General features: G+C 45.0%; 1 protein-coding gene across 2 annotated transcripts in view; it reads left to right on the forward strand.

Moving 5' to 3' along the window:
- The window catches only part of Hth (Meis homeobox homothorax), a 384416-nt gene that overhangs the window by 42619 nt on the left and 327872 nt on the right, over window positions 1-13925 (forward strand). For both annotated transcript variants that reach the window (XM_070300419.1, XM_070300420.1), the window contains exons 5-6: window positions 3300-3350; window positions 10147-10338. In XM_070300419.1, the coding sequence (XP_070156520.1) occupies window positions 3300-3350; window positions 10147-10338 (243 nt within the window). The remainder of the gene's footprint in view (window positions 1-3299; window positions 3351-10146; window positions 10339-13925) is intronic.

Here is a 13925-nt window from a genome sequence, read left to right on the forward strand (position 1 = left end):
ACCTCCCGAGCCGAAAGATCGCGAGCGCAGTAAGAGAGCCGGCGAGAAATTGTAAGAGAGAGAGAGAGAGAGAGAGTGAGTGAGTGAGTGACGGGAGACGTGGCCTGGACTAGACATCACGAGGGATTTCATTCGCGAATAGCTATGTCATACAGACGACGTATTGTTTTTGAAGATTCAAGTACTCAAAAGGATAGCGAAAGTATTATTTATATATCTCTCCTGAGAAAATTATAAATTTTCATTTGCGATTGTTATAAAATATGTTAAAAAGTAGACAATGGAATAATTCGAAAATAGATAATTTGGAAATATTTAACGAATATATATATATAATTTTACGATTGTTAAACGGACTTTTATTTTGTGTTTTTTTTTTTATAAAGAAAAAAATGAATTATTTCTCGCATAACTTTTACAATTTTCTATAGGAATGCGAAGGATATTCGCGGTAGTATTCGTTTAAAAGTTGGCGCTGCATCGTGCTAACTAAGTCGTTATTGGTCGGTCGAGCAACAAAACCCGTCGGATATAGAGAACACATTGTGTGTAACATCGAAGGAGGAGAGAGCGAGAAAGACGTCGTGGCGAGTCGCGTCTTCTCGCACCATCTCGCGAGGGAGCACCCGGGTGTTCTGCGTTGTGTGTTCGTTACTGGACCGATACCATCTTCGCTTTTTTTCTCCCGCTCTGTCTTTTCCTCTCTCTCTCTCTGTCGGCTCCGTCGCGGTCTTGTTTCTCTTCCTATCTACTCGCCCTTCCCTCCCTCCTCCCTTTCTTCTGCTCCTTTTTCGTTGCCCGCTCGCCGATGAGGAGGAGCCCTGAAGTGTCGAAGACCCGATACATATTCCTTCAACGCCGACGCTCCCATCTTACAATGCGAAGGATTGTTCCGTTCTTCTGGCGATTTTGATTCTTTGCCGTCGTCAACTTCTACTATACTATAATCGACTCGTAGAATATAGGGATATTTACGATACTTTTATAATACACATCCATATTTTATTTCTGACACGGGAGGAAGGAGACATTATCGCTACTTTATTCTCGACATTAGCCATGTATTTCTATGGGTGATATATGTAGAAAATAAATTTTTCAATAAGTGCATATCCCCATAATCTTCGATTTTATTTCATTCGAAACGCGAATGGCGTTTCCTTCCATCTACTACCGCGTACGAGCAACGAAATGCACTTCGCAAAGGCCCGATATCTCCGCTTGTCGCTCGTACTGGTTACAAGCACGGGTGTTGTGCCTGCCCTGTCTCGCTTAAGAGCATATCCTTCCTCGGCGAAAAGACGACGAGAAGGTAGAAGGTGGGAGGGGGGGGCAGGCTTCGGAGGAGTCCACTATCTCGGGGAGCACTCGTCGCGATCGCTCCGTTATCGGCCGCGCGGAATCATAATGGACCATAATTGCATAAATATAATGTTAATTAACAATTAAGATTGCCGCTTTGCCTAATTGAATCGCCTCTTTTGCTGTCCCTCCGCTGGAAAGGGGGGGAGGGAGGAAGAGGAGAGAGAGAGAGAGGACAGAATAACATTGCCGCAACATACGATCTCCTTTTCGCGATGAGATTGCGCGGAGGGAGGAGGGAATCTCGGGTGGCCCTTAACGTTAATGGCGTATCAGAAAATTATACCGATATGCGCCATTGATACCGCGCAATCACGTCTCAGAAGACACCTATCACACTTCTCGATTTCACACAAATACATTTCTCTCGAACTGTATCTAAGCATAGAGACGTTTTTCTAAATATCGCTTCACAAGATAAGCGTTTGCACGCGTCTGGAAACGTCAAGGTGAATTTCTCTCCGGAAATACGCGTAATTCCCCCGCAATATTTCTTTTCTCGAAAACTCGAGTTAAACGGAGTAGAGCCAGTCTCACGGTTAACGAACGTTCCGTGTTGGCTCGCCCCTTCCTTACGGACATCCTACCAGGTATATAAATATGAAACCGGAATTTTTGTATAGAAAATACACGTTTATCGTATGAAAATGATAAAAAATATTTTATTCCAAGTATTGCCCATTGCTAGCTATACATTTTTCCCATCTCCCTGACAATTTGTGGATGCCACGCCAAAAAAACTGTCGCTCCTTTGAGGCAAACCAGTCATCGAGCCATTTTCGTACATTTTCGTAAGAAATGAAGCGCTGCTCGGAAAGCGCGTGTCCCATCGATGCAAATAAGTAGTAATCGGATGGAGCCAAGTCTGGCGAGTAAGCCGCATGCGAAAATATTTCCCAACTAAACGCCTCAATCGTTTCCTTGACCGGTTTTGCCGTGTGTGATGGTGCATTATCGTGAAGCAAAATCACTTTGTGTCGCCTTTTTTGATATTCTGGTCGTTTTTCACGCAAAGCTTGATTCAAATCGAGTTGTTGTTGCGTTTGAGCGTCATCCTCATCCAACAATGTTTGCAATTCGCTGTCTTCAAACTTTTTCGGTGGTCTTCCACGTTCTTCGTTTCTCACGTCAAAATCGCCACTTTGGAATTTTTTAAACCACTCAAAGCACTGTGATTTACCAAGAGCACGCTCACCGTAAGCTTCGACAAGCATTCGATGCGATTCTGCAGCAGTTTTCTTCAAATGGTAACAGAAAATGAATGCTGTCCGCAAATCGTACTTTCCAGGCACAAAATTCGACACGTTCAACGCTATTAAAAACTATGCTGTTGTATGAAACTTGTATTGTTGCGAGTTGAAAATCTTTATCAGATGTCAAAACAAGAAAATGGCGCCAATGACGCGGTTTGACGGTAACTACATTGACAGCTAGGGCCATCTATGGGCAAATTCCGGTTTCATATTTATATACCTGGTACATAGCTCACCCGCGATATCAAGTACCATTCGAATTCCGCGCGACCGAGTATTCAGTTATGCAATTAGCGGAATGTAGATGCGATAATAATGAATTCCCCGTTAATAACCGTCGCGATATTTACCGGAAGAGATAAATGGAGGCGCGTGAGAGGGCGTGCAAATAAAAAGGTCGAATCCGCGCCGGAGAATCCGCGACGGTCGATCCGCGTTGCTGGGCTGCTGCTGTTGACGATGCAGCAGCGTGTGATTAAATCATGTCTGCTTCGTGTTCCTTTTACTCTGTCCCCTCCTCCCCCCCCCCATCCCCCTCCTCCATCGACTTCTCGATTCCTCTCCGCAGCCTTTCCTTCGCCGCTTCTTCTTCCCCCGATCCGAACCAGCCTCCGATGCCTTTTTTCCGTCTCCCGCGTCCATGCGAATGCATTTTTATTCAATTCTTTTTTTTTCTTGTTTCAGATGGTTCAAGCGATCCAAGTCCTCCGGTTTCACCTCCTCGAGCTCGAAAAGGTGGGTATTTTTCACGTCTGCAATTACAAGTCTTCGTAACGTTATTAGCGATCCAATCTGTGACGGTATATATGCTCGATGCATTACCTAAAATCTATTTCTTTACTATCTAGATTTATTATTTAATCTTTGCATATATCTCTCTCTTTTTTTTCTTTTTTTCTTTAAAGATAATGAATAGATTTTTCTATAATTATTACGACCTCCTCACATCTGATTTTTTGCAATTTGTTTTACGCGTATAGCTATATATTTTATTTTCAATCAAAATAAAAAAAAAATTTGACTCTGAAAATGATTCTGGAAGTACTTAAAAACTCGGCGTGAAATTCACATACCGTAAGAAGTGATTTTCTACTCAAGACTAGTGTATATACGACCGACTGGAAATTCTCGCGATCGGTCGTATTGTAAGAGATCACCGTGTTCGCTCGGCGATAAGTCGCCTTTTAACACCTGAAAAACGACTGTTATGACTGCGAGGGCAATTTTCCGTAATTACAGTGAAAGCTCGGAATCGCTTGGATCTACTACGACGCACATTCGTCGTAGACTGCGACGCGAATCGACTCTAACGTAAGTGGAGAGTCATTTTGCTGTCCAACGCGGCGACGAACGCGTTACCTCGTTCGCAGTCGTTTGCTCTGGAACGGCACGGTCTTGTTTCTTGTTTCTTTCCCCTCTCCCTCTCTTTTTTTCGTCCGTTGTAGCGCACCTCCCCTTCTTGCCGATCGGCAAAGCGAAATGACAATGCGTGCCGATACTTTACAAGGCAGCCAGTAGTCGGCCAGAGCAACCGCGATGTGCAATTATACAGCCGCGTGAGCGGTGAAAGTGAGACATCTGTCAAGGGAAATTCTGTCGAGAACGCAGGTTTTTCATCGGCGCGTGCGAACGAGAGAGCCAAGAGCGAAATCTTTTGCTTTTTGATCCTCGTCACCGTGTTTCACGAGATTCTCGGAAAAGGCATTTCTTTTTCATCTCGCTGCGATGTTGTCGACAAGACAGAGGAAAGATGACAGGTCCCTCTCGCTTTCGGTGCAGGGATTCTTCGACATGTTCTCTCTCTCTCTCTCTCTCTCTCTCTCTCTCTCTGTCTCTCTTCTTTCTCGAACGACTGCGCCCGCGGGATATGGAGGCGGGTCTGGTTTACCCAGGCGCTTTTTGCGGCGATATTTTATCATACAAAATAGCGGACATCCATCGCATTTCCATCGAAATGGCAGCTGACGTGGCGGCAGCCATTGGCCGCTTGGCCGATTCGATCGCGCGGAATTTTATAGCAATTTTCCTCATTTGCAGCGATTATATTATTATAATGCCGCGCTACCCGCGATGGATTCAACTATCGGCTCTTGGGACGCGTCACTATCGGGATGGAGAGAGTATGTGTTAATTCCATCAAAATCCATATTTGCCCGCGATGGAAAATTGGAAGAGAGAGAGAGAGAGAGAGAGAGAGAGAGAGAGAGAGAGAGAGAGAGAGAGAGAGAGAGTGATTCTATCTTGGAATCACGACACAAAATAGAATACACGCGTCTATGTAAAGTAAAATCAGATGGAATGTACGCATAAAAATTTCATAGCGATTCCACACGAATACTCGAGGTGACATATTTTAAATTGGACGAAAAGGATCATTAAACCAGTGAATAAATCATCGAAGCGCGGCTGCGCCTTCGCATTGGCTTATCTGCATCGAGAGGCAAATGAATTTACTAATTGGAGCTTGCTTCAAATTACAGCTACGTTCTACGGTCTATCGCGATAACGCTTATTACTCATTAGTCGTGCCTTTAAATTTGCCCCTCGTTAATGCGAGCACACGATTGAAGAAATTAGCGGACGCGCTCCGCGGAAGATAATACGGCTGGTATTCTTCGAACGCGCTGGAAATGATACTTCTCGGCAGTGCCGATATTTTGTGTAAATCGGGCCTCGTCACATATGTCGAATCTACCCAAGTCCGGAGACGAAACGCGGCTTGGTACGCCATCGACGATAACGGAGATTGAAACGTTTCTGATCTCCGAGGCCTCTTCTCTAGACAAGACGAGACGAGATGCGAGCGAGCGGAGCGGAATGTAGCGGGCGCGCGATGAAGAAGATTCCATAAATATCTATGCTCCAAGTGGAGGAGAGAAAGAAGGAGAGAGAAGAGAGCGGCGCGGAGAGAATGAGAGAGAGAGAGAGAGGAAACCAATGGAGGGGAGGCTCATGGTAGCCCGCGGTGCCGTGCCTCGTGCATTTAACATTTTCGAACCAATCGCGTATTAGCATAATTACATTTTGCCGGGGCCCGGTGCGCGGAAGGAAGGTCCGGTCAGGCCCTCTTTTCCCTTCTTTTTCTCTGTCCCTGTCTCTTTCTTCTTCTTCTCTGCCTTGGCGATATTTTCTGTCGGCACAGCACGGACTCTTTTTCTCCCTTTCTATTCTTCTACTCTCGCTTCTCTCTTCTTTCATCGTCTCGCAGGACTCCGGACAAACCGCCTCGCGCGTACACCGGTTAGAGAGCGGTAAATTTCTTATGGGATATTATGGCGTACAGAGTGCATACCAACGGGATTCGTACTGGTACAACACGCGGGCGCGCACCTCCTCCTGCCCGCGGACGCGCCGCGCGAAACTGGTTCTAAACCTATGCCAGCGCACGTCGTCACGTCGCTCTCTCTTGCTAGAATATCCTTGTGTTCCCCAAGTACGCGTACATATGTATGTACGCGCCTTACGTACTTTTGGACGTTTCTCGGTGATCTTGTGATTTGACGATCTTAGCCGAAACGTTTGCCGCGAGAATTAAGTCTTAGTAGGTTTCTAAAGTAAAATGTTCATTAACAATTATAATCTAAATTTATTTCAAAGTATCTCAAATTTATTCAACAACGACTTTGTGGACTTTGTTAAGATTTTACTCGACGAAATACGGATTAATTTCACGACGGTAAAAAAAAAAAAAAAAAAAAAATCGAGGACGGATTTCTCGTCGTCATCGATATCGGTGGAAAGGGAAGGAAGCGAGAGCACAACTGTTCGCCGCGCACACCCGGTATACAGATATCCTGTGCGTGCCGTAAGGGTGGTCAGGTTGCGAATCGGGCCGCAAGAGAGGGAGATCGGGACAGACACCCCGAAACCTTCATTACCTTCGGCTTCAAAGGAGCCCATTGTGCCATAAATGGGGTTCCCCGTGTTCCTTCTTTTCTACTCTCTCGCTCGTATGTACCTTGGATTCGCTCCATTCTTCGGCGTTTGCCTTTCCGAGAGTCCGTGAAGAGACAAGGCAGGGCGGAAGGGGCGGATGTACGATAGGGAGATGGGAAACGCTTTACCCGTTTTTTCCTTCGTTTACGTAAATTTTTCGAGCAATTTCGAAGCCGAATGAAAGAAAACACGAGGTCCTCGAGTTCGTATAAATGTCGCGGCACGCAGAATATTCCCTCTCGTTTCGTGATAACAGGGGCAGCTGCAAAAAAAAAGAAAAGGAGAATCGTTTAAATGCTCTGAATCGAAAACTGGTTTTGATGTAATCGTTCTTCGTCTTTGAAACGGCAATGTAAACGTACAGAACAATCGCGCAATTGTTATAAATAACAATTCTTTTTTTATAAACTAAAAAATTAACAAATTTTTCCAATTCCGCACTTTACGTACATAATTTATGTATTTTGAAATAATTATATTAATATACGCGTCATATTTTCTTCATATTATTAAAATAATTGGAATAGAATCAGAATCAAGATTTCCAAAGTAAATCTTGTTCGACCTATATTTTGACTTGTTGTTAGATATAAAATTCTCATCTTTAAGCTGCGTTCTCTTGGCATGAGGAAGGTTCTTAAAGGCAACTATAGTGAATGGAATTCGGCAAAGCAACCCGGCGATTTCTCTTTTGCGCGTTAAGTCAATCATATAAAAAGAGGCGTCCTTATAGCGCATTTAAAAATTGTTAACATGCCAGTAAAATAAAAATAATCTCAAATTACAGCGATATTGCTCGCGCACACAGAACATTGTTGAGTAAATCTCTCACTTTTATTAATATTTTATTAATAATATATCTTATACTTTTTCAAAAATAATATTTATCAAGATTGATTTAAGGTTATTAATAATGTAATTCTCTTCAGATAATCACACGTAAATCGCGATGACGATAATTGTTTTATTCACGTAATCGATAAATTAAGAAGCAAAAGCGAGACCGGAAAGAGAAATCATTCATCGATCTCGCAATAACTTTCCATTCTCACTCGAGAACATCGATGCAAATCGCATTAACAAAGCCGGTTAAATTTTCGATCGCGGCATTCTCACTGAAAGTTTAATTCGATCGATGATAAACCTCGTTTCGAAATTGAATCGTAATTCAAGTTGCGTTGAAACATTAAGTAGCCACATTCAGATGCCAGGCATTATTTTTGTACGGCATCCAATTACGGATGCGGGACGAAATTTGTTTCGCTCGTCTTCGTTCGCCAGATAACGGACCACTTTGTCGTATCGCGCGCCACGAGATATCCCCGGACGACATTCTCTCCCCGAAAAAGAATCGGATCTAACCACGTTCTCCTCTTGCTCTTTCGATGACCGCCAAAAGCGATCTTGGAAAAGGGAGACGCGAGCGATCGAGCGTCTCGTTTTATCGCCTGGGACGACCTGTATCCCTGTATCCTGTATCAGTCAGTCTCCCTCCTGAGATCATCGTTCACGGTATAGGGTGTAGGATGACGCGAGAGATTCAATGGTAGGATAGATTGCAAAAACTCGCGTGCTCCAAAGCGATCGTATCGTGTTTTGCATCGTAGTTGGAGTATCGAGCAGTCATTGATCTTATATGAAAAATCTTTCTTACGATAATTTTGAAATTATCAACCAGTAACAGTTTAATCTTATTGTTTGAATGAAGTTGAAAGTTTAATATCTCTCTGTAAATTCTTAATTTTCTAATTATTTCAATTTTCTACTAAAAAAAAAAAAAAAATCATTATTTGTTATTTATTCTAACAAGTTGTTTGTTTTGCTTACACAAAACGTAAGGAGACTGTAATGATTATTACATTTTTAAAATTTAGAGCGTTGTTTGTAATATACAATACATATATATGAAAAGAGATGAGGCCGTTGATTTGAAGCGTTAGACGATGGGAAGAGGACGCAGGACTCTTTATTTCTTTTTTTTCCCTGAGCATTGTCGCTTGGTTCGACTCGACTCCCGGCGGATCAAATTCTAACCAGTCTGGCATTATAGCCGCTGTCCTTCGGAGTCCTTCGTCTCTTCCCACCCGCCCTTACAAGTCCCCGTATTAAAGAAAGTCTAGTCATCCAGAGTAAGGCATTGTGTCACGTTACGTCGCGATGGTATATCAGAGGCGAATAGCGCAGGGAAAGAACTCCGATGAAAGAAAGACGATCGAGGAACATTAGAAATTGCCGCATTATCGATAGGTTCCGATGGGAAACCTATCACTTTTCGAAGAGAGGTAAACGACGAATGTTTGTCGATCGATGCGAAATGTATCGTCCTTCTGTCATTGAAACACCGTTGCTGAATTGAGCGAAAACGGCTCGATAATCGCGCTATCTTATACCTAACATGTAAAACGTTTGATTAGAGAATATATATTCATTATTACAATCAATTAGCGCAAGTATTAAATCTGTTTCTTTATATTCGTCTATTTTTATGAATGATGCACGATCATTTAAGAAATTCGCTTCTTTAGTTTATTATCTAGGGTGAATCGCTTTCGAAGCTTCTCGATTGGTTGTCGGAAACTCTTGCGAACATTGCGAAACTTTTGGCATGTATAATACTTAACGGATGATAAACACGCGTATTTGTCCTACGTTCATGTTTCCAATACGCTATTGGACGTTGCCGCTTACGGCAAAGATGGCCGTCTTCTGTATTATGTATATAAATGTTTAATAAGAGCGTTATAAATGAGCGTTAGGGCGAAGTAGGTAAGGTAATGCTCGCAAGTTGTTAGTAGCCACGGGAGTGAAAGATGAGGGGTGGAGAGGGTGTACGAGGTTTGCGAGGGAACTGTCGTACACGGCTTCATAATACTTCGACTCGCCGCCGACAATTTACATATAACAAGATAACGATTTTTATTTGCTTTTGCTTATATAATACGTTTATTCTAAACGGAATCAAGGAGGCGAATCAGAGGCAGGAAGATAGGGGCAGAGAGACGAGAGAGGGTAGGGCGAGGGCTGAAGGATGAGTCGAGAGGGGGACGGAGGGAGGATCGACTATCCTATAGGCCTGTCAGGCCTCATTTGCATACATAACATTCTGGTCGACTGGACACCGGTCAGACCTCCTCTCCATCTCCCTTTCTCTCGCTCTCTTTCTTCGTTCGTTCGTTGCATCGGTTTCTTTTCAGCTACCAGATCTCGACCATCTTCCACGACCTCGAGATGCGCGCTCTAGCCTCCTTCTCCTCCTCCTCCTCCTCCTCCTCCTCCTCCTCTTTCATCCTCGTGTATCGATACGCCGCGCTTGAGCCTGCTGTTGATCGCGTCTCTCTCTCTCTCTCTCTTTCACATCGTACCTCTCGCGCTATGGTGAAACCGTGAGAGTCGTCGATTGGATCCATTCGACGGAATCTGTCTATTAATCATTTCCGGCGGCATGGTTAATCAGCTGGCTCCGTTGGAAAGCATCTTTTGGAAAACTTATCTTCCTTCTCTCCGATATAACTCGATGTAATTGGTTCTCGAGTCTACGACTAACGTTAGGCTTACCACTAACGAACGATTCATCTCTTTCTTTTTTGTATTCCAGGTACACGAACTCTGTGACAATTTCTGCCATCGATATATCAGCTGCCTGAAGGGCAAGATGCCGATCGACCTCGTCATCGACGACCGGGAAAGTTCGAAGCCACCCGAGCTGGGTAACGGACTGGATGGCGGCGGCCCTAGAAGCACCGCCGACAGCACCAGTCATACAGACGGAGCCAGCACGCCGGACGTCGTGAGTACCTCACCATCGTCAACGTCTTACTATCCGCACGACGCGCTCACCCCCCACCACCATCACCATCACCACCACCACCATCACCACCAGAGCCAGAATAATAACAATAATAGTAATAATAATCACGCCGGGATCGGCAATACCGCCACTACCACCCCCCTGCAACTGAGCAACCAAAACCAAAGCCAAAACCACCACCCTGCGCCGCAGTCGAACACCACCACTACTACTGCTATTACCCCAAGTAGCGCCGCCACAACTCCCAACTCCCTAAAGCGTACGCACCAACAGATGATGATGGCAGCCGCGGCGGCATCCGCGATGGCCACCTCGCCGCACGCAGCCGCATCCGCGCCCCCTGCGCACGCGCACGCCGCCCTCGCCGCCTACCATAGCATTAGCTCGGCCGTTTATCCGTGCTCGTAATAGACTACGCGACTTCCGTGCCGATTTTGCGAGACCTTTTTCTCTTTCTTCTCTGTTGTCCTTCCCGCGACGTTATTACTCTTCCTCTTATTTGCTTATCCTCGTAATTCTACTTCTTCTTCGCGGCTGCATCCCGCTACCTTGTCTCGTTCGTAGATGTCAAGCTAGCGTCTTCGAGCATTCTTCGTTGGATCGCGATTAAGATGATAAAATATAAGAAAATCGCACAAACTGTGTCGTTTCTTCGTCATTAATTTCACTCGTTCTTTGAAGGATGAATCGATCTCTCTCTCTCTCTCTCATTCTCTTACGACGGGAACGGACTATGTGTGCTGCGGTAGTTCAATCGTGACTGACAACAGCGAGCCAGGTCGGACGCGCTCGGCGCCCTCTCACTCGCTTTCGTATAGAGGTCGTAAACGCGTGGGAGTTTGAACATGCGAGCCCGGGCCCGTGAGAATGGGCCTGGTGCTCTGTAGAGAGAGATAGTATTTAGTACCTGATCGATGACGAGACGCGGGTACATGTGGGCAGAAGCTTCTAGTGCTCTGTTCTCGTCCTGGTTAACGTCTTCGTTCGACCTTTGCAGAGAAAAGAAGGGGGCTACTTGACGTTTCGTGGGATATGTTAGAATGTATGCCGTACACGAACAATAAAAGATCGCGCAGAGGCTCGTATTGTTGGACTGGCGCTACTTGTTGGAACTCTCTTAATATCTATTTTCTGTAAGTGTCTCGTACCGCTCCGCGAGGATGGATGCCGATCTTCTCTTCGGCACTCGACACTGGCTTTGAGTTCATTCATTCTATCGTCTTGTTTGTTTCTTCGTCTATAAACTATCCAGTTATTCGAGATTGTAGATTTTATTTGTTTGTCGCATTTTTTACATTTATCTTTGTTAAAATGTATCACTTGTGTTAAGTTTTTTTTTTTTTTTTTTTTTTTTTAATCTTGTTGATATTGCGCGTAAAAATGGGAAAAAAGGAGAGAGAAGATTGGACGTAGAGATTCGTTTTGAAGTCGGAAAAGTTCGTAGTGAAGTCGGATGCATCTTGGTCCATCATCTTCTCAGGTTTGCCAAGTATATTTGGCTTTTTTCGCAATACCTTGACGTAGCTTTCGCGATGATTAAATTTGCGCGTAATTAGCTCGCGTGAGTTTTTACCTAGCCATGTTGTAGATCTGACGCGGACTCGATTACGTAAGATCGTCGTTCTCTGTGGCGCGTAATAGAAGAATGTTTCTAAATCTGTTTCGAGCCAGACGACAGGCAGCGGTCGTCCGTTGACATCGACCCTCGCTCGATCCTCTTTCAAAACATATTCAGAGATATTCTCGTTCGAAACTGCCTTGGAAACCAGTCGTAATGGGCTATTATCGGTGCGAGAGCGCCGAACGAGAGCTCGCGGCTGGTTCGCAGCCTTATGCAACCAATCGTGCGTTTTGCTCTTCGTGCGGCCGGGACGCGGTCGGCCTCTTTCCATCTGCAGGCCCGGCAGTTATCGGAAATAACGAGATACGCGGTTCGCGCGCGTTCATCGCTAAACCGCTTCGAGAGTAAGGTATTCGTTGTTCCATCTCGGAGCTTCTCTCCTCTCTTTCTTTCTCTCTCTTTTTCTTATTATCTTGCAGCATTCTCTCCCTCAGGGTCTCTCACGGCACGCCACGACGCACGAAACAGACGTACGAGATACTTAAAAGAACGAGCATTAGTGAAGGAGGGCGCGCTCGCGAGCTTTCCGCGCGACGATCATCAGCGAAGTAGGTCGCGCCGAGTAGTTAGAGATAGGGTAGATAGAGAGGCGCGAGAAAAATCGAGGCAGTAGTGTAACTGGTTTGAAAACCTTTTTTTTTTTCTTACGTCGGCGATGGAACGTAAGTGAGTCGGGAAGGAGGATGGGAAGAGGGAGAGAGAAAGAGAGAGAGAGAGAGGGGGGGGGGGAAGAGAACAACGCACGCGGTTTTCTTCGAATGTCACGCAAACGTCACGAGACCGTATCAGGTGTATAGCGACAAGGAGAAGAGACAGACGGTCAGTTAAATGAATTTTATCGCGATATAGGAAAGATCCCGGGATACGAATAACCCGGTATTGCATTTCATATACTCTCCTTTTTTTTTTTCATTTTATTTCGCTATTTAAAAAAAAATATAAATACCGCAATTATTGACCGTGGTTTATAACGCGGGGAGCGCGAGAGCATAGGGGCGAGAGAGCACGCGCGCCTTTGATAGCTAACCGGCCTCGATGCACCACGCGTTGGATGATGATCGATACTATCGTGGTAGGCGTGTTTACGACAGGCATTATATCGTCTACGCGGCGTCTACCTTCCTAAGGTAGCTTCTCTATCGTGGGCGTACACGCGCGCGGGTGACGTCGCAGCGCGCGTCTTCCTACGATCGAAATACGTGGTAGCAGTCGAGGCCATCGATTAATGGATTCGCTGAGCTAGATATTAATCGTGATCTGGATATACGTAATAGGATTAAGGCTCATACGCGTCACAAAAAAAAAAAATGAATTTTGTGTCTATTTTTAAACCGAATGACTCGAGTTAGGGAACGCATGAAAGGCATAAAGAGCGAATGGGTTACGCGAGGCGGTGAGTAGGATGACGTAATATGTGTGAATCGTGTTTAATGAATACGAGATAGACTATAGTGTTTAATTTATTGTTTTTAATTTGAGGTTACCGGGAGTTGGCAAGTATATATTATAAAACATGTAACGACGGGACGAGACAGGAGATATACGAGATATACGACGAGCGAATGTGACCGTATTAGGCAAAGACTGCAGAATCTTTTTGAGCGCGCGAAATTGCGTTGGCGGGTGTGCGATCGGGATCGAGTTGAGCGAGAGCAGCGCAAACAGAGCGGAGCAAAAAGTCATATTTGAGATCGGTCGACGATAAATGCGAGAGCGATGATGCAGCTATAAAGTCGTGCGCAATCGGGTTAGCCAGCTATTGTCACTAGGTCTCGGTACTCGTAACTAGGGAGTTGTGTGAGGTACTAGTCCTGATCGGCAGGGCGCGCGAGGTCCACCCCCCAATCCCCCGTACTTAATAACCCTTGTATCTTGTATGAGAGAAAAAAATAAGAAAGATGAATAATATATCGAGGTCCAGTACTCTGCGTTGATACCACTGCTT

The sequence above is a fragment of the Polyergus mexicanus genome, unplaced genomic scaffold, assembly GCF_030449975.1.
Source record: "Polyergus mexicanus isolate NDT 795.1 unplaced genomic scaffold, iyPolMexi1.0 SCAF_8, whole genome shotgun sequence".
Taxonomy (NCBI): domain Eukaryota; kingdom Metazoa; phylum Arthropoda; class Insecta; order Hymenoptera; family Formicidae; genus Polyergus; species Polyergus mexicanus.